The following is a 25923-nucleotide window of genomic DNA, read 5'->3' as shown; positions in this document are numbered from 1 at the left end:
ATTTGTTGTTTGCATAAATTTTGCATACTCATGCATCACTTGTCATTGACAATCTGTTTCTATTGAATGCTAAACTGGAAAATGATAATATGTTGCACCCTACATTTGAATTAAAGAGAGTGAATGACAGTTGGCCAATGCTTTCACATAGAACCTCTAATACGTAGCCTCATCTGTTGTCTCTGTCCATTAGCATTTTTTAAATTTACTTAAATTGCCTTATGTAGAGCACTTCTGGAAAAGCGTTGAAGTGGTGAGTCCATACATTATATTTTTAGCATGAATATTATAATTGATAGACAAATTATTAATAGAATCCCCAATAAAAAGAATGACATAAAGTTAGATTTATCCAAGTTGAAAACGTGACTGTGACTGTGCACTGAAATGGTTATTTTGCAAATGAGTCTGGTCCAGGGTTTGTTGGATTTTATTGAATGCTGTTAAATTCAATCAGCTGATGGACTTTCAAGCATCTATCTTGAGGCACAATTTATGTTCTGACAGCACAAGAAAAATCATGTAAGTGAGAAAATTCAGGTTGTGTGGCACCTCTCTTACACAGAGCCGAGCCAAGTCAAAGAGCTCAGGCACCTTCATCACACCAGATTTAATCCTTGGTGCCGAATTAAATTGTGCTTTTGCAAAGAGTGGCAATTAAATCATGAGTAGTGCTACTGGAACAAAGCACTTAAGCAGATTGAATGAATGTTTCCCTTTCAGAATTAGCTCCTTGTGTGTGTTTGCCTTTCTGCTTTGGGATGCCCTGAATAAGAGAAACGATTAGACAATGCTGGAAAGATTTTTTTCCACCGTGAAGGAATAATTCTAAATACACTGGTGAATAATCATTATACAAAACCATGTGAACCATTCTGGCTTGGATTGCTAATACTTGTCCATATGTCTATTGCCATAGAAATGGAGGCTGGACACCGTGGTCATCATGGGGACAGTGCAGCACAACCTGCAGTACGGGCTTTGAGCTGCGCCAGCGGTCTTGCAACAACCCCTCACCCCGTCACGGAGGCCGTGTCTGTGTGGGGCCAAGCAGAGATGAGCGGTGAGGAATATCAGATACTTTTAATTCATCATTGGTGTAAAGGGAACTTGTGAATGAGAAATAGTTCCTCCATGTTGTTTGCACCTATGAAATGAAACATATCGTGCTCTCATTTACAGATTGTGCTTAATGGACTACAGTTTGTACTATGATGACATCCTCACTTGTACATGACAGCCTCGGTTACTCTTCTTCATCCAAATCAATAAACTGAATGGCAGGTTCTTCTAGTATTGACCAGTCTTGGACTGGCCTTGGAAGACAGTAGGTCAGTGTTTTGTGTTTTTTGTAGGTTTTCTACCATCTGAGATAAGGAAAAGCACCACCATCTCAAAGCTTGTCGTTGCTCTGGTCACGTACCAGCGAGTTCAAAGACGCTCTTGAGCATTGCCATCTTCAGTGTTGAACTGCTTCATTTACCCATTTTCTCACATCCCACATATTGGAGCAACAACATCAATAACAACATTTAGATTGGTTCCAGATTTCTAAAGCCAAACCACTGCAGGACAGAAGCAGCCGTTTAGGCTGTAAATCAAGCAGAAAAGGCTGTCAGTCATTGATGATGTCAATCAAACCGCACATACTGGGTCCAGGTAAACTTGTCCTAATACTTTCAGCTTCCGCTGATACCGGCGTGCATTTATTAACTCCTCATCTCTTCATATCCTCTAACAGCATCTCAATGTCCACAGATTTTGCAACGAAGGGGTTTCATGTCCACAGCCGATCTTCTGGTCCCCGTGGGGCTCATGGACCAAGTGCAGCACCGAGTGTGGAGGAGGTGTTCATTCAAGGGTCCGTACCTGTGAGAACGGCAACAGCTGCCCAGGATGTGCACTGGTAGGAGACACACGCATGCGCACACATACACACACACAGACACACACACACACACACACACATACACACAAAACAGAAGAGCATCTGTCAGCGTTGCTTCCTCTCAGGGACTGTGTCCACATGGCATCTTTTTTTCTGGCACAGAAATGGTGGCGGAGCGCAGGGGAATGCTGGGATGACATGCCTCACTGCACGGGGGGTGGGGTGCTTAACATGGTGGTTATGTTTCTATGACAACAGTAAACTTTCCTTTTATTATTATTTTTTATTCTTAACATCTGTTTGACATTTTTTTTATTGGAATGAATATCTCTGTTATCGGGAGATAGTACCGAATGAACATGCAGTAAGAGTTAGCTTCTCTTGCACTGTGTTAGCTAGCAGGGTGATAAGTCTTGAACCTACAGACTGGTTGCCAGAAAAACCCTAAAAAAATTCTTAAAAAAAAAAGGCAAACCACTCCTCATTGTGAACACCTAAAAAAGGCTAAGTGGACACAGAGTCGGAAGCAGGCATTCCCTCTTAAAATCTAACTTGACGGTTGAGAGCAAAACTTGAAGAGGGGAATGCTGTTTCTATAGCCCTGTTCCACTTAGCTGAAATACCCGCTAACACTCCCTTGGTGAGGGACATTGGTATTTATCAGCTCATATGAATCGTCAGAGTTCTGCTATCAACAATATACGTACAATGAAGAATGAAAGCTCGTCCCCTCTGCCAGTAACTTCCGTGACGGTAAGTCATTGCAGCAACAAATTCTACCAGTTGCGTGTGTGTTCCAGTAGCTTCAACATTGCTCGGTTGGTGCTAAGTCTGCAAAACAGATGAGCTAAAAATGCAAGATAAAGTCTGTTGCTGTCCTCCATGCTGCTGTCACCACAGCGACTCAAGATTGTGTACAAGTCCAAGATGCTTCACTCTTCTGTGGTTTTGACAACGCTGTTCACTTATTTCAATAGCAGTGATTTGACTTTGAATGTGACTCACCAGGATAAAAAAAAAAAGAAAGGGAACGCCGGGATTAATGAGCGTTTATCAGCAGGTCTAAAGTGGTGTCAAAGGGTTTTCCTTCTGCATGTCTCGTGAGTTTAAACCCTCATAGATGTGAGCAGGTAACGACAACACCAGCGATGAACACTGCTGCATTGTTGAACTCCTCTCCTGACCTTAAATGGCCCAGTTGGACACACTGTTTAGCTGATTGGCTGCAAGATGTGCTAAATTTCAATGATTTCCTTTTTTATGTAAATGAGGCATTTACAGGAAGGGCCAGCTGAAGTTTTCAACATGACAAAAGGGAAAAAAAAATTGTTGTTTCTACATTGTTCATTGTAGTCGTGTTTTCTTTGTTCTACAAACTGTATCAAATCTGTGGAAGGCACACTGAGGAAAATGTTTCCGAAATAAGAAGTGCTAGAGGAGAGCTCTTACCATTCCACTCCCACCACCTTCTCATCCAGGAGTACAAGGCTTGTAACTTGGAGGCGTGTCCCGAGGTGAAGAGGAACACACCTTGGACCCCCTGGATGCCCGTCAATGTGACCCAGGGTGGGGCTCGTCAGGAGCAGAGGATGCGCTACATGTGCCGAGCTCACCTGTCTGATCCCCACGAGCTACAGATTGGTCGCAGGAAGGTGGAGACACGCTTCTGTCCCAACGATGGTACAGCAGCCTGTGAGACAGATAGTAAGTTAACCAATTGGCAGATACACTGATCACATATACTGATGTGTTTAGACGGGAGACAATACACTCTCTGAAATTGAATTCACATTCTGGGACACTCATATACTGAAATTCTTGTTCCTAGATAACTGATAGTATAAAAGCAGATGGGAGGACAGGGAGTTTGCAATAAAGGAGCCCAGCTGAACTGAAGCAGAAACTTTGTGGTTATGGGATGGTATGCAACCATACAGATGCAACACCACTGCTCTATTTTAAAGCAAACTGCAATTTCTTAATGAATATAGAGACCCCTCTCTCCTTAAGAGAGCTAAGACCCACAGAAATCAGCTGTCCTCTAGTTAGCTTAGCACAATGAGTGGTGGGGGTAGGGAAGTGTTAGCTTTTAAATGTCCTCCAATCCACTTTTCAATCTGCCTAGGATTGTGCATAACCTTTGCCATGAAATAACTATTTGAAATTACGATAGACTGTAATTTTAAAATCAGACAATCAGCTGGAATTACTGACTGTGTTTTGTGAGTCTCTTACTCCAAAATGCACACACAGAAAGAGAGGTGTCTACCTTGACGTCTGGCTCTGGGGAGGATGTCAAGTTAGCATTCTTCCCCAAAATGCTATATCAAACATGATCCAATGCAGCTAGTAACTTATTCCCAGCAGATTGGAGCTCTGTGAATATATAGCCCCCATCCATAGAGAAGTAGAAGTTGGTGCTATGTTAACACACCATGGAATCACTCCTTCTTTGGTAGTCCAGTGACCACAACATTGTAGAAAGTCAAAGTTTCTTCAGTGGATTTAGAGAGCTCATACAGCGCGGTGTCTATACTGGCTTCTTCCTTTGATAACCTGGAAGTGAACATTTTTTTAAGAAAAACATTTTTTTTTTCACTTTTCACTTGTTCTGACACCTTTCACCCATTTAGGATATGAAATCTATCTTCCCTGTAATACCACTGACTCCATTACGATGCCTCTTCATCCTGGTTATCTGACTATCTCGAGTCTTTGCTCCTTTGGAATAAGCTCCGACCGCAGGTTTCGAGGGTTTGCTCCCATATTATTAAATCCCAGCTCTAAACCCATTTCATATCTTTGTGGTATGATTCCTCCTAGATTCACTGGGTGAAGTTGTTTACCTCAACAAGAACTGAATTGACTATTTCTGTTAGCACCATGAATAGTTACCTTTTCATGACTCTGTGCACGTGCTTGAGAGACAACGATGTGCGTGTTTGAATCAGTACTGTGCTGGAGGGACTCCTCAGGGTAACCCTGCGCTAGAAAAATCTATATGATCTATATAGTAGCTCAATTCTAATGCTCAAATTTGCACCTTTGGTGTACCTGATGTGAATGAAAGTGGAATCTTACCGTCAAATAACGACAGACTAAAATCTCATATCATATTTTTTAACTAGGAGTTGATTTAAAACATTCAAGTAAGTCTGAGCTGATTTATTTAGTTGGTGTTACATTTCATTTGGTTCAAAATGTGTCTATTCGTACATGTAATCAATCGCTCATCTAGGATAGGTACCCCCCCCCCCCCCCCCCCCCCCACACACACACACACACACACCTGCCTGCCTGTGTGCGCCTGTGCACAAATAGTGAGAAGGCAGTAGCGCGGTCAAATCTTTCTCAGTGTGAGCGTGACTTGTTGAAAAGGCCCTCCTGTTAGACCTATTAGTGACAGAGTCACAGCCCAGCACTCCTGCAAAGACACGGGGGGCGAGAGAGAGTGAGAGAGAGAGAGAGAGAGAGAGAGACTGCAGGGTCACAATCCACTGTTCTCTACTGGTGGCTCTTTCATGCCCCTCTCAACTGAATCGATTCCCTGTCTCCCCCTGTCAGCCTACTGGTGGGATGTACGGACTCTGACAAACTGATGAAACACCGACAGCAGGGAACTGTGGGATGCAGGAGTGATATAGATAGACTGTGAGAGGGACAGAGACAAACATGCCTGCTGGCAAAGTCATGTACCTGGGAATCTCAAAGAATCCTCACGTTTCATTGCCCGCTTTTAAACTCTCATCTGACTCATTGTTTTTTCCCATTTCTTCTTTCTCTGTAGCTCTTGTTGAGGAGCTCTTGAAGACGCCAGTTGTGAGAGTGGCGGGAACCGGGTGGTCATCGTGGGAGACCTGGTCAACTTGTTCTCAAAGTTGCGCCAAAGGTTACCGCACCCGTCGGCGAAGCTGTGCGGGACCAGAGGGGAAGAGCGCCCCTGTGGCCTGTCGAGGTTCACCTGTAGAGTACCAGGACTGCAATGTCCAGGCTTGTCCTGGTGAGTAGGATGCCACCTTTACCTGACCGACTGCATTCATGCTGCTTTTGGTTTTCCAAAAAAATTACTGCTCATAACACTTTTATTAAGTTGGAAATCATATTCCAGAGTCCTAGAGAGGCCATAGAGATTTTTATTTTTTCAAATTTTATGTTTGTTTGGTTTTTTTTAATTTTACATTCAGGCGTTATGGTCAGATGCCGCAAGACATAACTTGTTTCCTGAATTCAATTAATTTGTGGTCACAAGATTTATAATATAATAGCTAAATTAAGCAAATAAGTCATATATTGGGACCTAAAAAAAAAAAAAAAAATCTTTATGCCACTTCCTAAATCCCCCTATTGCCACTCCAGGGCTCCATAACATTCCCCATGTGTGCATGCAGCACAAACATTTTACTTGACAATACATCACTTTTTCGGTTTACCCAAAGTCTCTGTATCTCCCTAAAATGTAACCTGTTTGGAGACAAAGGTTTTTTGCAGTGTAACAATTCCGAGTTTATCAGTTTTCAAAATTCATTGAACAGGATGACTTGACTTCAGCTAACAACATGTCAAACATGCCTGTTGGCAACATCAAATTAGTTTGAAGATGGTTTTGATTTAGTCCATCCTACACTGTGTGTGTGTGTGTGTGTGTGTGTGTGTGTGTGTGTGTGTGTGTGTGTGTGTGTGTGTGAGAGAGAGACAGAGAGAGAGAGGTCAGTGGTGGTAGTAAAATGCTGCTTAGTGGATCATTAGCTTCATTAGCTAATGGTTAGCAGCAGTGCAGAGAGACAGCTTGCACAAATGAAGTTATCTATTTCCAACTCCTTGTCAAACCATAATCAGCTGACCTGGATCCCTGCTGACCACAGACTGTTGCACTCACGTTAACGCTAAACGAAGACGGGCCAGAATATGACATTTCAGAAAAGCCAGGCGTCCTCTTAACTCTAGAACTCTAACGTTAGAGTTAGTAACACCATCACTAACGTTGGGTATATTGTCCCTGACATAATATTCCTGATAAAATATAGTTTTCATCAAAATATATTAACGTACAACACTGTCTTCCAAATTGAAGTACTCTTCTGTAATTTCCCAATATGCAGTGTCACATAAAATGAAAAAAAAAGTACCATGGGAAACCCTATAAAATGACATGACAAGAAACATGTGGGTGAAAATTAGCAGTCATTAGTGTTCTAGGGTTAAAAATGCACTGTTTACTCTATAATTATTCACAACTTGTCAGAAGTGGAAGCTGATCAAGATGCTGTAATGTACTTATATGTCCTTCACTGTATCCCTGAAGCCCTGAATAGTTCAGCTTAGACAACCCAAAGACACAAGGCAAGGCAGCCTTGGGCTACTCCCACAGGGAGGTAGCCAATCAGGAAGAATTTTGCCATGAATGTCACGTGTAGAGCTGATCTCAGTACGTCTGTCCCAGGGTAGACCCATGGTGGGGAAGGACAAGGCCACTGACAAAAGAGAGAATGAGAGTGAAATAGTAATTGATGATGAGATTAGTGAGAAGGATGGAGCCGATATAGATTGATGATGAGACTGAAATGAATAGTGTGTTAGAGGAAAGTGTGTGTGTATTGTGTGTGTGTGTGTGTGTGTGTGAGAGAGAGAGAGTGAGTGAGAGAGAGAGAGAGAGAGAATGTGGCAGGCAGTCAGTAAATCATAGTTAGCCTACGTTCAGTTATGACTTTGATCATAAGAACTCCTCTGGCCTAAAAACTGTTTGGTAGGTGTGTGTTCCAGCTCCTACAAGACAAAGCTGAGGGCCGAGTGTTTAATCAAGATAGCAAGTTTTTGAAATAATAATTGCTTTAATTTTCAACAAGTGTGAGCTTATCCCACTTAGTCCTAAAAAAATGAAAAAAGTATGCCATTATAATAAACAATCTACTGAAGTTTTATTTCTCAGCCTTTGTAGCAAATAAAAACAAGAATAAAAACAGAAAACCACGCTGAGACCTTTGGGGTTTGTGCCTTAGTGTTCATTTTTAAGAGTAGGACAACCCAGATGCTGCAGAAGCTCTAATTGTTCTGTGACAGTTCTATGTCAGTTCTCAGGCTGGTCGATTCAAGTCCAAGTGGAGCCTCTGGTCATCATGCACACGGCCATTGAATAGGAAAATTCTATTTTGTTACTTTGTTATCTTATTGATAATGATTTTTCTTTTTTTTCGCTGACGATTGCATCAGTCGATGAGAGCTCTTGCAGCATGGCTGAGAAAGCACAGCTCTGAACAGGGATTTTTAAATTCGGGTCTTCCCTTTCCTCTCCCTGCTCTCTCTCTCTCTCCTGCTCTCTCTATCTCGTTCTATTTCTCTTTCTCTCTCTACCTCTCACTCCTCTTCTAAACAGAGGAAGAAAAAGACTGGAGGTCATATTTAAGCGATGTCTACTTGTTGCCTTGAGTTTGACAAAATCCACCAGTTAGGTAGACACAGAAAGCTCTTTATCGAAATACTTGTTGAACGAGTGCAACAAACGTTTCTCCCTGCAGTCAACTCTCCGCCTACTGCCAGGATGTTGTCTCAGCCATACGTATCTCATTATGCTAATTGAAAATTGTTGCAAACAAGCTTAAAATCAACACTAATTGTATGTAACCTAATTAGTCACACATTCGCAAATGAGTTGAATTCTTGTTGACTTTGAGGCCAAGACCAGCCACCCCCTCGAGCAGCAGAGAATCGCATCATGACAGCAGCAGCAGCAGCAGCAGCAGCAGCAGCAGCAGAATGACAGAGGAAAGCTTACGTGATGCTACAGAGCTATTAGCCTGTTTACAGCCTTCCTACACACTGGCTTTGATGGGCTCTAGGCAAATATGGTACATACAAACAGTGCAAAGTTTTTTTTATCCTGTGCATGCTCATGTTAGTCAAAATATTAAAAAAACAAATACAGTGTTTCTTTGTTGTAGGGACAGTCGCCTTTCATCTTGTCCTCTTTGAACAGGTTCCATACTCTTTTACAAACCATATTCCCTTCGAACCTTCAAATTGTGTTCACAGCGGGAACCGAAAAAAGCCTTTTCTTGCATCTCCTCCTCCCCTCAGCCCTGGTTGGGGAGTACATCTCTGTGTAGGCCTGTTGCGTCTGTTTTGCATTGTGTAAAACCTTCCCAATAACACAGTGGTTTGAAACCAGTAAAAATGCAGGCTGGTTTTGTAGACGCAACCGAGAATCTGTACCAGTTTGGTGGGAAAAGGCCATGGGACAATTTTCACGGAACTTGGTAAGGGAGAGAACAGCATCAGGAGACATCCATCTGATGTAGTGAAAACTTCCCAGCAGTTTGTGTAATTCAGTGGGTTCTCCACGCACCCAGTCAGTCAGTCAGTCAGGTAAACAGCCAGTTAGTCAGTTAAGTGGCCACAGCTTGCTGCTCCCTGTGTCACACTAATCCACTCAGCTAATGGAGTACTCAGTGCAGTGTGATGTTCACCGGGAACACTGCTCCTCCCTTGTCAGTCAGACAGGCATCTTCCAGTCAACCAGACGGTCAGTCGCACTGATCTGATCAGATCAGATAGAAGATCAACAGCAGCTCAGAAGATGAGTCAACTTTAATGAAGTGTAGTTGGATAAAATATTTACTTGCAAAATACAGGGGTCATCATACATTCAGTGGATGTAAGAAGGACAAAATAGAACATGCCATTTAATTCAAAAAAAGCTTCAAAAATGTCTTGATGAACAAACAAAATGTTTTTATCGTTTATAAAAAAAAAAAAATCAAAACAATTTCCAACGCTGCAGTTGTTAGTTGTCCTGAAGCCAGTTGGGCTCCAATAGGTTAAATACCACCCTGACACATCCAGCCTCCTGACAAATATTCAAAGGGCAAGGGATGTATGAATATTTAAAATGGCATAAAGGTGCCTGGATGATATAACAGGTATAAAGTCTGTCGCAGGTTTACAGCAGGATTTTATGTATTCAGCTATACATCCTAGCAGTGAAAATGGAGCCACAAAAACACACAAAGGATAAGTGAGCAAAGCTGCTCTGGAGCAGGTTAAGTCTCTAGTCTTCTGTCAAGTCCAGGATTTTTTCGGACCTTTACAAAGTCTTCAGGCTCTCGCTTAAATTACAGTTTAATAACAGGTCAAGGTGCATCATCATGATGCTTTTACACAGCTGTGATTTTGATATCAAAATTCAACACATTCGAAAGCCCAGTCTGCTGCTGTTGCCCTGGGCAAATCTTTGAGCTTGATTCATTTTTCTAAAGAAAAAACCCCTCAAATGTATAAGGACACATATTGTTCTGAAGTGAGGGTGGCAGCCGTGACGACTGAATTAAGAATTTCTCCTCATTTTGGGATATCAAGTCTCATTCAATTCCACTCTGTCGCTGACAGTTCTTGCAACGGAAGGAAAGTTTCTACAAAGTGCATGAATCAAAAACAAAATTAAATGAAATGGCTTGAAGGATTTTAAAATATGCTACTGTAAAGGGAGAATACCGGCAGGCGAGTAACTGGCTCACCAAGATGGCAGTTATGTTGTACATTTATCAATTTTCTGCAGTTGTACTTTGAAATTCTCAGCATTCCTGATTTCCTAACATATGTTTATGATTGCGGTTTTCAGACTGAGCTGAAATTAATCTGAGCTCACTTGAGAAATTGTTTGGCAGCTCAGACGAGCCTCACTCCATACCGTTAGCCATGATGGCGTCAATGTTCTATCAGCACAAACAGCATGGAAGTGTTTGTGTGTGTTTCAGTCAAAGGTGCGTGGTCCTGCTGGTCATCCTGGTCTCAGTGCTCGGTGGGCTGCGGTGGTGGTCACTATCAACGCACACGGACCTGTAACAGCCCTGCACCCACCAATGGAGGCGATATCTGCATAGGACTACACACTGAAGAGGCCCTGTGCAACACACACACATGTGATGGTGAGGTCACACTGAGGAAATCCATACACAACTGCAACATACCTCTGCCAGTGTTTCATGTTGTGTAAAAATGTGTCTTGTGGTTATAAACAAGTGTGTATGAATGTTTTCATCCGTTTGTGTGAGTCTACCCTTCAACATGTGACAGAGGGCGAAGACCTCTCATCATAATGTTTGCAATTAATATGCTTGTTTTAGCAAAATATCAAACAAATGTCAACGATGATCATATCCAAAAGGTCAAAGGTCAGCTTTACTCACCTCAAAGTACTTTATAAGAAAACTTTTATGGCTAGTATTTCTAGGGAAAGTGTGCATTTTTAAAAAATTTTATTAAAGTATTGAAAAATTGAACTATAGCTGGAGTGGTTGGCAGATGATGGCGTTACTTGGTGTTGTTTCTTGTTTTTGTTGGTTCTTGTTGACTACCATTGGAGACCCGATTTTTTTTATTGACTATGGATTTTTATTTTAGCAGTCATGGTAATATGATAATATATTATATAGGGCTGCACAGTGGTGCAGTGGTCAGCACTGTCCCCTCACAGCAAGAAGGTTCCGAGTTCGAGCCCCGGATCTTTCTGTGTGAGTCTCCATGTTCTCCCTGTTCCTGTGTGGGTTCTCTCTGGTACTCCAGCTTCCTCCACAGTCCAAAGACATCAAGAGGGACCAGGTTAATCCAGACTCTAAATTGACCGTAGGCGTGGCTGGGAGAGCCAATGGTTGTCTGTCTATATGTGTTGGCCCTGCCATGGACTGGTGACCTGTCCAGGGGGAAGGCTGCTGGGATAGGCTCCACCCCCCTGCGACCTTTAATAGGATAAGAGGTAGAAAATGGATGGATATATAATATAACTTGGTTGCTAGATAGGTTGGATTGTTTTAGATTTTTTTCATTCAGAGGTTGAATTCCTGACTGTATGTTGATGAGATGTGTGACATGTAAGCGTGCCCTCCATGTTCCTCCACTCTGCTGTCATTCTGCTTCCACAAGGACACTGAAACATTTATGAGGGATCTGCCAGCTAATCCAAAAAAATTAAAAATAAAAATAGTAGCATCAGAACTGATAATAAGGGTCAGCCTGACCCTGAAAATGTAATATCCAACAGCCTTTTCAATTTGATGTTATAATGTGACATTTAATATATTTATAAATTCAGGCATAAAGCACATTTTACCTGGATGGCTGTTCATTGTCTGTAGCATTCATATCGAGTGTGTGTTAACACAGTATGTGTGTGCATAGTATGGGTGTGTGTTTACTGTATCTTGTAGTTCAGATGTTTTCTGCCCAAGTTAATTTGTTATTCCCCTCAAATGTCAATTTCCTCAACTGCTTTTCAATTTGAGTCAGCCCAACTGCCATTCACCATGAGAGTAACGCTTACACTCAGCCTCCTTTGTAATTACGCCCAAACAAAGGTAAATGGCTTTCTGTCTTTCCGCCCTGCTTTTCTAAGATGCTAATCAGCCCCCTCTATCAGGTTAATGTTTTCCTGTTTGACAAGGACTAACACATCCCGCTAGGACTGCACCAATATACTGCCTGCTAACAATCTCTCTGGCCCCAATCCATCTCCCATTCCCTTCACTTATTGACAGGCACAACATCGGTCATCTATCGGGGTCCTCCTGCTGCCATGGCCCTCTCTGCACATGTAATTAGAAGCAAGCTGCCTGTCAGTCATAGAGATACTTGATGCCCCTCCCCTGTCACAGGTCATTTGATTAAAGTCTCTACCAGTAATGAAGGACAGCAGAAGGGGAACAAAGGACAGAATACCAACAAGGAGCCTCAGGCCTGGTCTCGTTCCTCCTGACTCAACATTGCAATCAGGCAGGTTGTCCAGGTGACAAAAATAAATGGGAATAAGTGAAGCAATTAAAGTGGGCTGCAGTGATGCACTTATTACCTCTGCCAAGGAGGCTGTGTGTCAGGGCTGTTTGTCTGACTGTCTGTCAGCAGGATTACACAAGAACTACCTGACTGAGTGTCATGAAAGCTAGTGGGAGTTTTAATATCTCAGGAAATCTATCTTGGACCTTGACGGAGGTCTCTGAGTGCACATCGAGTTCAGCATGCTTAGGTGGTCGGTGTGTTTTGTGTCTAGATGGTTGCACAGCAAGAAGAGAACAGATGGTGGAGACTGAGCAGCCCATCGGTGAGCACCAGACTAATAGAAAAGGTAAAAGAGGTCTTTCCTCTGCCTCTACTCAGCCCCTCTCTGCCAAATCTGCACACTTGAGAGCCCCCTGAATAACAACCTTTTATTGCGGTAGGCTGTGCTCGCTCCACTACGGTGCTTTTGAATGCAGGGTGAAAGAGTGCAGCAAGTGCACGGTTCAAAGGGAGGGGCAGAGAGTTGGGAGTTTTCCTCTTTCCCCTTGGATAGGAGCCTTTGTTTGTTGCTCGGTAGCCTGCTGTGGGGAAACAGCATGAAAGCTTGGCTCAGGAGACAAACATCTCTGCTATGCACTAAACAAACCCTCCAATCTTGTTTACATCACAAACACTTTTTGGTGTGTTCGGGCTGTTTGGCTGGCCAGGCAGGTTCATTGGCTGGAAGTGGTGACAGCTTGGGTGGGCACATTGGTTTCCAAACCCTCTGAGCACGATCAGGCCCTTTGGTTGTCTAGTTTGTATTGATTGTCTTTTCTCTGTGTTTAGGTGGCTGGATGGCCTGGTCGCTGTGGTCAGCCTGTGATGAGTCAGGCATGCAGATGAGGACTCGGGTGTGCGGAGCTCAGGGCAACGCCCCCTGTGTGGGGAATGGCACTCAGCGCAGAGACTGCAATGAAATACCTGGTGAGTCAGTCAGCTCTTGGTGAACTGTCCAGTTGGCATAATAGGTAGATAAGGTCAGGCTCCTAAAAATGCAACCCATCCTTCTGCACACCTGAAGCAAAATAATGATAATAATAATACACACTTGAAGTGCTGCTGGTAGAGTTGGTGCTCTGATGGCAGAGGTCTTCAGTCTGGTAGAGTAAAGAGAGAGACAGGATTGACGATGGTCATCCTGTCTGGTGAAGTTACAACATGACAACTTTTGGAATTTTGAGTCGTCTTCAGGGCCTCAACCATTATTCGTACCAGAATTGCACTCCCGTGCTAATTTTCTCATCTGGTTTTTGATATAAAATTTTGTGAAATGATATCAGTCTGCATACCGGCGTGCTTTGAATATGAATGTAAGCTCATCTTAACATTACCATGATAACACATGATAATTTTGGTCACTACAGTCATGATATGATGAAATGTTCATCCAGTTTACAACATTTAATATCAGAGCTGGGATTTTCTGAAGCGCTTCAGAGCTCCGGCTGGCTGTTTTCATCTAGCAGTCTAGGGTTTGGGTTTTTTTTGTTTTGTTTTGGTTGACTCTCACTGCTCTCAGTGTTGTTTTCACCGACAGCAAGATCTGTTTCCCTAAAAAGCTCTAAAATCAGCTCTTTAAAAAAAATATCACTGTCTCCAAATGGCAAACACACTCTTTTTACAAATTGGTGAATGTTTGTTCAACGGAGTGGAAGAATATTGGAGTTATTTTTTCCAATGACAAAGTTGCACCTAAATGTCAGGTGTTTAAATGAGCCAACATAAATGTCACTGTTGTGTTTTAACTCATTAAAGCTGTTTAAAAAAAAATAGTTTTGCGTAGGTGTAATAGCTCCCTGGTCTTTGTTCCAGAGGAGCCTAACAGAGAGGGGGAGATCTGGGATGTGAAGGGCGACTGCTGCAACAATGTGTCAAGTTACAAGGGAAGCTACTAAGATTCTCATTCACTGAAATGGACTGAAACTTGCGAGGGAAAAGAAATATCTGGCCCGAGTTTGATTCCGGTGACGAATCATGATTTTCTACCTGAGCAAACTAATGCAAATGTTTATAGAAAAAACATCGTCCCCATCATTAATTTTTTTTTGAAGGTTCACACAAACACAGAGTTAATTCTGGTCTCTATAAAACCAGGCTGACTAATTCAAGGGTCAATTCAGGTTCAACCCACCTCCTTCTCTTTATAAGCAGCATCATTTGAAATGGGCAGCTTGTGACTTTGGGACCCAGCTTTTCTGTCACTGTCAAATGTGCACTCTGTACCAGTCAACATCATCATCCTCATCATCCTCATTCACAAACATGTCCACACACTAAACGCTGTAGCTGATGTCCTCTTTGAGCACCAAATTCATCTGCTACTGTCCTGTTAATGAACAATAATTAAGTCTGTGTGTGACTCCAGCGAGTTAGCGGCTGACCTCACTGGCCTCCGTTTACCTTGTTATGCTGATGACATTCTCAGAAAGTTTCTCCTGAAATGATCTTTCATGGCCTTCCAGCATTGCTCTTTCCACACTCAGAATCCTTAATGAATCCAGACTCAGACGATTAATATTAATAGGTTGTCAAAACACCAAACCACATCTAATTTTATTGCAAATTTCAAAGATGCCATGGATGAATTTCTTAAGGTCACTCATAGACAGGGTAAGCCGCTGTGGAAAAATTGGGCCACAATATTAATCAGAGGAAGATGTAGCACTGCAATTAAAATTGCTGACATGCACGTCAACCCTCCCTGCTCCAGTCATATTTGCTTCTCAGATTTGTGGGTGACAGGAAGTGTCGTAGCAGTAAATTATTGTCCTGCTGTCACCGAGATGAAATTTAGCTGAAGCTAAATCTTTTACAGTGCATTAATAGCAATATTGATGTTTTTACATGGTCCCTTAAGGATAAATAAAGACAAAAAAATAAAATAAAGCTGAGAGAAGATTGGTGAGACAGTCCATTTTTACTCTGGAAAGCTGTGAAATTCACAGATGGGAATGAGTCTCCGTGGAGCAGTTGCACATTTAAATGACATTTCAATTTCTCATTCACTGTTTTGGTTTCTGCATGTGTCAAGTCCCCTGATGTTCCAGTCGCTGGTTGTTGTTCTGAAGGCTCTTGTGTGTGCATGTGCGTGCATGCATGTGTGTGTGTCTGACCCTGTGTTCCTCTCCTCTCTACAGTCATTCTCCCAGCATCTGGCTTTGATAAAGACCAACACTGTACAGGTAAGTGGATTATAAGCAGCATCTCTTTGTCTCTGCGTGCATGTTCAGGGTTTTTGCCCCTTTATGTTCCCACAGATGTGTGTCCATGATGTGTCTTTTCATGCATTATCTTTGCATTTTCATGTGGATGTTTATTTTAATCTCTATCCTGGTCGCCGATCAAGAAAAATGGTCTCCATTGTGATTTTCTCAGATGGATCATACGTTGTCAAACTGCTGTATTTACTTTACAGAAACACTGAGGGCCTAAAATTAATCAATCAAAAAGTACAAATGATCTCTATCTCCAAAAAGACGGCAATAAAAACAAGAGGAACTAAAGTTACTTCCATAAAAAGTGCAAAACTTACTTCCTGCAGAAAATGTGACATAACATTACACACAGAAGTTTACTGCCATCTCTGTTCTTGGAAGAAAATTATGTTTTCTAAGTCAACATTTTTTTATTGGTTTGCTCAGTGCAGTCAAAGAAGGTAGAAAAATTTACTTCTCATGTCAAAACATTATTGGTCCTGAAGAATGCACACAGAACTCAAGGTTCTGTCAGGAATATTTTGAATGCTAGTCACTGTCACGACCAGGCCTGGACACAGGTGCGGGGTTCAGGTGTTTCAATGAAAGCTTTATTGAAGGTTTCCAGGCGACTCCAGTGCAAGGAACAGAAGTTAGGCCGTGAACCTATCTTATAAGATCACCTCTCTTCTGTATGGGAAGAGGCGTGGCTATGAGAAATATCACCACTCCACTAAAAGGTCTAAACACAATAGGCTAAATAAAGGTTAATCAATAAATGATAGTCACTCCAGCTACAGAGAGACAAGAACTCGAAATAAAAAGCATAAAAAAACCACTTAATAACAGGAGGCACTGAGTTATGAAGACTAGGAAACAAAAGATCACTCAGAGGAAACAAAAGGCTATGAAAACATTAACTAAAGAATGGTCTAAGATAGAAAAACTTACAACAAAAAAAATCTCTCCCTTGGAGGAAGGACAACAAAAACACCAATCAAGGCCGTGGTCAAAGGGCTGGTGTGAACACACGGGGACAAAACACACCGGCACAAGACAAAGGGAGACGCAGACTATATAGACACAAGGTAATGGGGAAGCACTTCGCAATCAGCCCAAGACACACGAGGACGGGCAAGTGACCTGAAATGAGAGGGGAGTTAAATTTCAAAATCACAGGAAATGACAAGACAAAACATGGAGACAGGACAAAAAAAAAAACCCAACTTGACTTCACAGCGATGTGACAGTCACAGTAACAGTACAAAATGTCCAGCCCAAGTGGAGGAGGTTGGAGCGAGCTGAGGCAGCACATGCTGCATGAGCGCCTCAGCAGAGCAGAATAAAAGTGATTGGATGCTGAGTCAGCGAAAAGTCAGCGTCGGTGACACATGAATGACCGATGATGCCAGTCAGTTCAGACCAGCGTGTCAGCTTTGCTTGAACTAACATGCTTCATATTTTGCCACAGAGATTCCCCCACAGTGGGCTCATTATGGCAGCTCCTGCTGTGACCCTCCACCTGTTCAAACTCTTGAATGTCATTCAATAGTGTTAAAGCTAGCTGCGAATGATGGAGAATTAGCCTTCTTCCTGAACATTAGACGACTTTGGTGAATAGTGGAGGAGAAGCCAAACGACAGTTTTTTGTACTGCCAACTTTTCTTTCTACATTTGCTAAAAATTTTTAGCTAGAGATGTTCTGTATATAGAAACTGTGACAGAACAATGATCTGAAGGGAACGAAACTAGCATTGTGTATGAATCTTTATTTCTGAACCTCCCAATGTGCCTTTACTCTAGTTTTGCATCTTAATAAATTGAGCAACAGCATCATGGGAAAATTGGACATGCACATTGAAACCAAGGGTGTAGAAAACAGATTTTCAAATTAAAACCCATCTTGTGTATTCTCTATTTCCCAGCATTCACCTCGATCCACCTGATCGCCACTGGTGTTTCCTGTTTCCTGGGGGCGGGGCTGCTGTCCTTCCTGATCTATGTGTACTGTCAACGGTTCCACAAGCCTTCGCAGGAATCAGCAGTCATTCACCCCACCACCCCGAACCACCTAAACTACAAGGGTAACACCACGCCAAAGAATGAGAAATACACACCCATGGAGTTTAAGGTAAATACATTTTAAGGTCTCTTTGCATCTGTTTTCAATGTTATGCAGATAGAAAGTGACACAGGCTGAAATACAACTAATGAGTGTTCAAAGTATGTAGGGAGAAACCTGTGAAATTAATGATCCTGGCCTTTGGCACACTCATCCTGCTCTATGTGCTCTACAAAAAAAAAAAAGGAAATGGCATCATAAAAGTGTGCCATGATGATATTTTTTGTAAATTTACACTGAAAGCTCTAAAGGTCCAAAAGCTTCTCCACAAGCGTTTAAAAAAAAAAAAAGCAGGGATTTGGATGGCCGCAGGCGAACAACTCATGCTAGCAGCATGTACCCCAACAAGTCGGTCAAATGAATTTTACCAATTTGGTTCACATGCTCCAAGTGCAGGTATCACTCAAAATCTGAAGTGCCATATTGATAAGTGCATACGGGCTGTGTCCATTCATCATGATCCGCCCTCCTGATCCTCCATGGGCTGGATTGAGCTTCAGGCATCTGCAGGAAAGGTGGTGCTTATTTTAACTGAATCACACAAGGTGACGTGACTGTACTCGGTTTTGTGAGACCTGACACCTAATTGCAGCTTGTGCCTTTAACTTTGGCAGTTCAAGCTGCTCCCACAAATTGTCGCCTGTGACCTCATTATTTACCTGGCATTACTCGCGTGCACAAACACACAGTGGAAATTTTGAAGATTCAAGGGCAATGAAAGTGGTTCATGTTTTATGTAGAACCTTTGTCCATGCATTTATCTCAATAGAGTGCTAACTGCAGAAGATGAATTACTCCTCACTTTTATTCCTTCTAGCTTTCATCCAGAACTTTAAGCCATTTCTACCTGCCCACAGACCAAGTCCTTATTAATGGGCCTCATTACCTTTCTTAAGCATTAGTCAGCCTTCGACCTCCCACTGCTCTCAGTCAACTGTGCATTCATGGTTACAAGAAATTATTTCAACCTGATTTTCATTGACTTTTAGTGCAATTTTGTGTCCTAATTCCTTCAGGTGTAATTCTTCGGCTCTCTTAATTTTTTTTTTTAATCTCAGGAGTTTTATAGATATTTCTGATTCCATTCGGTTCTTTGAAGACATTCTTGTAATAAACAGCTGTAAATAAAATTAGTGTAAAACTTCTGATGGTCTCAGGCAAACAGCTGTTACACCTTTGGCCCCTTTATCTAATTTTCTGTCCACAGAGAAGAGCAGCTCTCCAGTCAATGAAGCCAAGCCTATTTCAGACACCCGATTAACTAGCCAGTCACATGTTGTAGTATGTGGTAACATGTGGAGCATGTGGAATTAGTTTAGCGCATGTTGTAAAATGTCACAAATACAGCACATTTGTAAAGAGTGACCATAATGGTGTACATTTTCGTCACTTCAGTCTGAGTTTTGGACTCTTAACTAGGCAGTTCCTGTTTTATTTTGATAACTCTTCCCCATGTGTCGGATGTCTGCTTAACTTCCTGTCTTTGTTTGATTTTCCCACCTTTTTCCTACCCACCTGTGTTTCGTTGGTCATTAGTTCAACTTCAACTTCATTCCGGCGCCCAAACCAGCCAAGACACAACAAGTCACAGGTGGGTAGAATGATGAAAACAGCTGGAAAAGCTAACAACAACAGGAAGTTAAGCAGACATCTGACACATGAGGAAGAGTTATCAGAATCAAACAGGAAGTAGCTCAGAGTCCAAAGCTTGTTCTTGACTGCACTGCTGTGTCTGTTAGTCTGGCTTTTGGTCCTGTTTCCTGTTTGGTCCCGGCCTGTTGATAGAGCGTCACGTGCCATCCCCTGGAATCCCACCTGTAATCTCATGGTTGTTTCGTGACTTTCACATGTTAAGCCATATCGTATCATGGGCTTCACACATAATACGACGAATGCATTTTGCATGTGTAAATTCATTGTTTAACTCATGCAAACCATTTCACATGTGGTTTTTAACATGTGTCATTTACACATGAAATTCATGTGTTTTTTCCTGTGGGGTCAATGAGCCATTGCCGTGTTGTGATCACGTTAGCCCTCAGACACTTGTTGCCCTTGCTGTTGTTGCCGTGGCGGTGTGGACGGCGCTGACAGCCTGAACTCATTAGCTTCAATGACCAGGAGCGGCGGCCAGACTCGGCAGGATGTGCAGCTGATGCAACCGTGTACGGCGCCGGCACTGTTTATCCAGCAGGTTCCCTCTCCTCCAGGCCAATTTATGATGCCCAGCATTTCACTGCACATTTCACTGACTCTAACCTGATTATCTGCCTGCCTGTGTCCCCAGAGCTGTTCAGATGGATTACATTAATCTAATGCTTCCCCTGGAAAGTGTTTCACCTTATGCTCGGGTTTTACCAGAGACTCAGCAATTGCATTAGAATAAAATGTGTGTTTTAGACTTGTTTTTATTTAAGAGCGCTTCTGTGAATTCACCATCCTATATATTGAGTATGCTTGACATGAAGTAAATTGTATTTGTTAAATTGATTTGCTTTTCTTATGAATATACTTACAGTGTGCAAGCTATAATCTGGAGGCCAGTGGGGCTTTTTTATACACCTACTTGTAAGAATTACTCCAATAATATGTGTACAGCTCCTATTATGTGTCCCGACAACAAACAAGTTACATCTGATGACATCAGCTCTGTACGAAATGGACTTGTAAACCCCCTTTTTTTTAAATCAGCAGATCTTTTTTATCTGAAAATAAAAATAAAAGCATACAGTCTTAAAAAAAACAAATCAGTGCATTAGAATCCAGAAGATGGTATGAAGTTTGTTATTCTCTTTTGAATCATTAATAGCTTCATAATAGATGTTGCTGTCCAATCTTCTGTAGTATAGCTGATTTTAACTCTTGTAGTTTTCTCTGCTGCCATTCCAGACACTGAACAAGAACAACCTGCTGCCAGATGAAAGGTCCAATTTCTTTCCAACTCCGCTCCAGCAGACAAATGTCTACACCACCACCTACTATCCCACCGCGCTTGGAAAATACGACTACCAGCCCAACTCATCCCCTTCACCGTGCAGGACGTATAACAACAGCAACAACAGCTGAGAAAAGCTGCATGACTGGCTCTCCAATGCCCCCATCGCTGCTGTGAATGGACCATCGCCCCTCCACCCAAACGGTGACATAACTGAACCAATGTGAACTGAGGAGTCGCCGCCCCTTTCCTCGTACCCACAGGCTTTTCCACTTGGTAGGGTTTGTGTTTTCAAGAGCATTTCTGGAACTTTCCATCCAGAGGTGAGGGTTAGGCAATGATGCCTGTGACCTGGTGCACCCAGGGACCAGTGCACCAGCTGGGAGCGTGTTATTGTAAAGGCCTTACTGGATATAGAAGTGTCCACTTCGAGCTTCATGTGGGGATCCAGTGGAAAATTCCAGCAGGACCAGTGACTTTTCCAACCTGAACACTTCAGTGCAGGTGTGGAGTTCCAGAGATAAATAAGAACATTCAAGATCTGACAGTTTTCTGGACCTGGTTCATGCTTTTCAAACAACATTCTCCATCTGTGAGAACTCTCAAGTCCCTCAGCAACAAAAGCAGTTACTGAGAGCAAATGGCGTCATATCCTTTCCAGACGGCCCAGAGTGAGCAAACAACAAAAGAGAAAACTTAGTGAAGTGGATGATTAAAAAAATTAAAGATCAATATCAGCTTTATTGTTGTTTCAAACCTGCAGTGTTGTTATTTTTCCAGATACAAAAAGAGAAGCCGATGAAGAAGTCGATGAACACTTGTTGGAATTCTTGACACAAGCTTTTTGTGGTCAAAGACGTTGTGGTAGGGATGGTGAGGGGGATTGTGGGGGGCGGTCTGAACTGTACATAGAGCTTTGGGAACGCCTTGGGTGCTTGTATGCAATGAGGGCAGAGGTGAGAATCGTTTTCTTCTATTTCTTCTGTTTAGTTGTTGTTGTTTTTTTTTCAAGAACAATAAAATACTTCTGAAAGGGAATTGATTGATTCTCCAATTGATTCTCCAATGTATGTATTGATTCTACTGATTGCTAATAGCTCGGTGGTCATATCAAATATGGCCAGTGGGCTGAATAACTGGACGTGGGTTTTCTATGATGGTAGAATAAGCTAGTAGACTGGCACTTCTTCAGTTTATCAATGTTTTTCTTTTTTATGACAAAGTGTTGATGTTTTATGCTCAGACGAGCCGTAGCATAGGAGGACATATTTTGTTAAATAGCTAATTAATTCTTCTCTAATTTCACCTCAAGACTGCATTCATTTGTTTTCTTGAATGACTCTCGGCACTTCAGTAACCATGACATCGTCATCACAACAAGCATCACGAACTGTTAACACAAAGATACAGTGGTGATAAAGATTGTTTTTACAAAGAATGAGTGTAACCAATTTGGCCCCTCTTGTAAAGTTCTGCTTGCTTAGCTGTTTGGATGATTCAAATGTGTGTATGAGTGTGTCTACATGCAAACACATGTATGTCTTTAAACTGAATGGGGGGGGGGTAACTGTATTTTGTACAATGTAAATGCTTTCATACATATGACTATATATGAGGAGGTGTGTAAAGGCGTATGTATGTGTGACATTCTGTCGCTGTTCTACTGGTTTTTCTATATTTCATGTATGAGATGTTAATGGTAAGTTAAACCATCGCTCTCTGGTTCCTCTGGAGGTAGAACGGACACTATTTATAGTCAGAGCTTGGTTTATAAAGGGCATTTTCACAGCTATATTTTATTATTATTGCCTGATTGATGAATGCTAACCCAGCAATGCTTTTCAGTTAAGCTACTGTACATGCACGAGACGAGAGCTCTATCTGTATATAGGAGCGGCTGCCTTCTTCGGCCCATTTAATGACCCTGAAGAAGATTGTGTAAATGTATCTGTATATTGTATAGGTAACACTGTTTGTTTATAAAAGCCTTATAGTTGTTAAAAAAGTGCAGCAGCTAAGTACACACCGACCATGAGGTTTGTTTGGGGACAGAGCTCCACAATGTGACCGGCGTCCTGCAGCTTCTGACCTCTCCAGCTGCTCAAACATCATATTTCCAGAGACGCATGAACCAGATGGAAAATAACTTTGTGTCGCATCGATACCATCTGAGAACACCTTATAAAATGAGGGACAAAACACAATTCGGATCTGACCTGATCTCAGCATTCAGTCTGTAGTGGTTGACACAAGCACGGTTGGTCTTTTTCGAGCTCTGTCCCCTGTGATGTGAGGCTCTGTGCCCTTCTATGCAACTTACCAGGTGTACGGTTAGGCCGATCATGTAGACTGTAATCACTGCCTTTTAGACACTGTGAATTTTTTGGTACCCTATATTTTTGTATATTGTACATTATAAAGGATAATAAACCTTGATGCCAACACAGCAGCGGGCTCAGTCTGACGTAGAGTTGGAGCTTTGTGAAAGGTTGAGAACACTGCTGGATGTGTTCTCCAAACAAACAAGCTGTTTACACCACTGTGTGCATCCATGAGAGCACCACTGGGACACGTAAAAAAAATAATCCACTGCATTACAAGTGGTCAGAAGCGCCTCAGCATGCTTTTATTCATAGTTTAGTTTAGTTTAGTTTATTTATATTTATATAGCACTTTTCATACAGAAACTGCATATAGGTACTTGTGTGATTTATTTTTTTATTTCTAGTTTTAGTAACGTCAGTTGGTGTGTGGGAAACGACGAAGGGTTTTTAGCGTGTACCGCACACACCACCACACACCACCCCTGGTGTCGCTGTCATTTCTACATATTGCATATGGAATTCCCCTGAGAAAAATAACATGTAAGCTACATGATGTGGTTGATTTTTTTTTTTCTTGAGTGTGATATGTTTCCCTTACATTTCCATATCACATTCGCATCCTGCATCATGAGGTCTGTTCATCAGCCAGAACTTGTAGATGAAACCTACTGTAAAAGCTCTAACGTCTCTGGAGCCATGTTGTAGAAGCTTCTTAAGTCCTAACTTGCAAATGTAGTATTACAGAAGAAAACTCTGACTACTTTAGAGGTCCCATCTTATCCTGCTGCATTCACTCTTATCTCAGGGCCTGGTGCATACGAGAGGATTTTCCAATTTTAACTGATTTTTAAAAAATACGAGAGACCAATGACAAATGAGTACTGATTTTAAAATGTATCTTTACAAACACAGATGATTCAATCAAGGCGAAGGATGACTACTTGAGTTTCTTTCTAAACATTGCCAGGTACTCACATGATAAACTCTGAGTGCAGATAGAGGTAAGTATGGAGGTGGACAGCCATCGTAAAACTGGTGGCACTTGTGTGTGCAAAATTTTGCACGGAAACCGTAAAAGAGGGAGCAAATGTGGATGAAGTCATGGCTGAGAAGACGGGATAACCTTGGCTTAGAGATTTTTGTGGAGAGGGCTGGAGGTGAGTTGTAAATAAAGTTTTATTGTTGGTTTCCAATGAGGCTCGTGCTAACTACCGCTATGAGTATGCAACACTTGCTTCACAGTCTGTTAGCCCTCACAATATTTTCATTGCACACTCACACATCACACACTCCAGGGTTTCAAGTCATAAATATCAATTTGAGATTGGGGAGACTCTGATTCAGATGGAACCATTAAGATTATGTCTCTCAACCCCTCATAATACAGGATCATTTGGGCAGATAATCTGTTCAACCTTGATTTGGAACACCCCCCCCCCCCCTTCATCCTGCAGTGTGTACCCTACTTAATCAATCCACCTTCGTCATTTCTTATGTCTCTCACTTGTTATACTACTTTTCTTGTCTCACCTAGCCAGGTTGTTTTGTAGCCTTTTGACTCTATCATGAATTATTCAAAACTAGCATTAGTGCATTGTGGTTGAAGGCAGTGAAGGAAATGGGCCGGAACTCAGGGCACATGTGATATTTGTAGACTTCCCTTACATCTTACAGAGTACCGCCACCATTGTAAGTCACCAGTACCCACTGGCTGTAGTACTGCCAAAGCAGACCTAAAGGTGTTTGGGAACATTTTCCTTAATAAAATTCAAGTCTTTTTAAGTACATTAAAAAGACTACTTTGCTGTCAGATATAACAGTGATGTGATAATCACATCATCTGCATACAGCAGCTCCGCTCACCTCCGATTAATTGATTTATTCATGCAGACTCGCAGACTCTCAGACTCAGATGAACTCGTCTCACTGTTGTCCACGGTATTGAACAAGTGCTCTTCGGCCTGCTCTCCTCACTCTTCTCCAGTCAACACAAAGAAAAACTGCTGTCGCCACACATCAGAGAGGATTTTTTTTTAACCTTCAGTGGTTTGCTGCAATGCTGCTGTGTGAAGACAAGTACAATGTGGGGTTCATTGTAGACACCTGGGTTGCTAGGTCAAATTAACCTCAGCATACTGTATGATGCAGGAGGTTGGGGGCCCCCTAGTGGCTGCAGGGTCTTATGCAGCAGCTTTGTTGGTTTGAGGGGAGGGCTAGATTTCTAAAAGGAGCCAGATGTTATCCATGCACTTCCAGTGTACATGTGCAAATTTGCTCTCCAGTACTAGTACAAATAGCACTACAACCCTAAACACAGTACTCATGTCTCACAACGCTTAAATTAATGTCCCTGCCCACTTTTAGTCAAATTCAGGTACTTGGTTGCAGGTGTTGACGTGAGCTGATGCGGGACTGTAACAGTAACCTTGACCTTTTAGTTCAGTTCATCAAGTCCCAGTGAATATTTGTGCCAAGTTTGAAGAAATCTCCTGAAGGTAGGAGCCGCATGGCTCAGAGGTGGAGTGGCCATCTAGCAACTGAAAGGTTGCTGGTTCAATCCTCACTTCCCCTGGTGACCCCGTCCAAGTATCCTTCAGCAAGATACTGAGCCTCTAATTGCACCCTATGGCCCTGCAACGGACTAACGACCCATCCGG

The 25923-nt window shown here is 42.2% G+C and overlaps 1 protein-coding gene across 7 annotated transcripts in view; it reads left to right on the top strand.

Moving 5' to 3' along the window:
• Positions 1–23388, top strand: part of sema5ba (sema domain, seven thrombospondin repeats (type 1 and type 1-like), transmembrane domain (TM) and short cytoplasmic domain, (semaphorin) 5Ba) — a 190854-nt gene extending 167466 nt beyond the window's left edge. For 3 of the 7 annotated variants that reach the window (XM_086220867.1, XM_086220866.1, XM_086220865.1), the window contains 10 exons: positions 920–1063; positions 1759–1906; positions 3367–3592; positions 5676–5888; positions 10636–10806; positions 12921–12995; positions 13478–13615; positions 15829–15873; positions 17811–18016; positions 20897–23388. In XM_086220867.1, coding sequence (XP_086076993.1) covers positions 920–1063; positions 1759–1906; positions 3367–3592; positions 5676–5888; positions 10636–10806; positions 12921–12995; positions 13478–13615; positions 15829–15873; positions 17811–18016; positions 20897–21073 — 1543 coding nt within the window. In that variant the 3' untranslated portion in view covers positions 21074–23388. Of the gene's footprint in view, positions 1–919; positions 1064–1758; positions 1907–3366; positions 3593–5675; positions 5889–10635; positions 10807–12920; positions 12996–13477; positions 13616–15828; positions 15874–17810; positions 18017–19543; positions 19599–20896 lie in introns of all 7 variants that reach the window. The other 4 variants (XM_086220870.1, XM_086220868.1, XM_086220869.1 and 1 more) reach the window with 4 other exon arrangements.
• Positions 23389–25923: the final 2535 nt, after the last annotated feature.

This window comes from Aulostomus chinensis, chromosome 12, assembly GCF_037954235.1.
Source record: "Aulostomus chinensis isolate RoL2024-O1b breed Wild chromosome 12, RoL_Achi_v1.0, whole genome shotgun sequence".
Taxonomy (NCBI): domain Eukaryota; kingdom Metazoa; phylum Chordata; class Actinopteri; order Syngnathiformes; family Aulostomidae; genus Aulostomus; species Aulostomus chinensis.
This window is presented reverse-complemented; position numbering and strand designations above follow the sequence as displayed.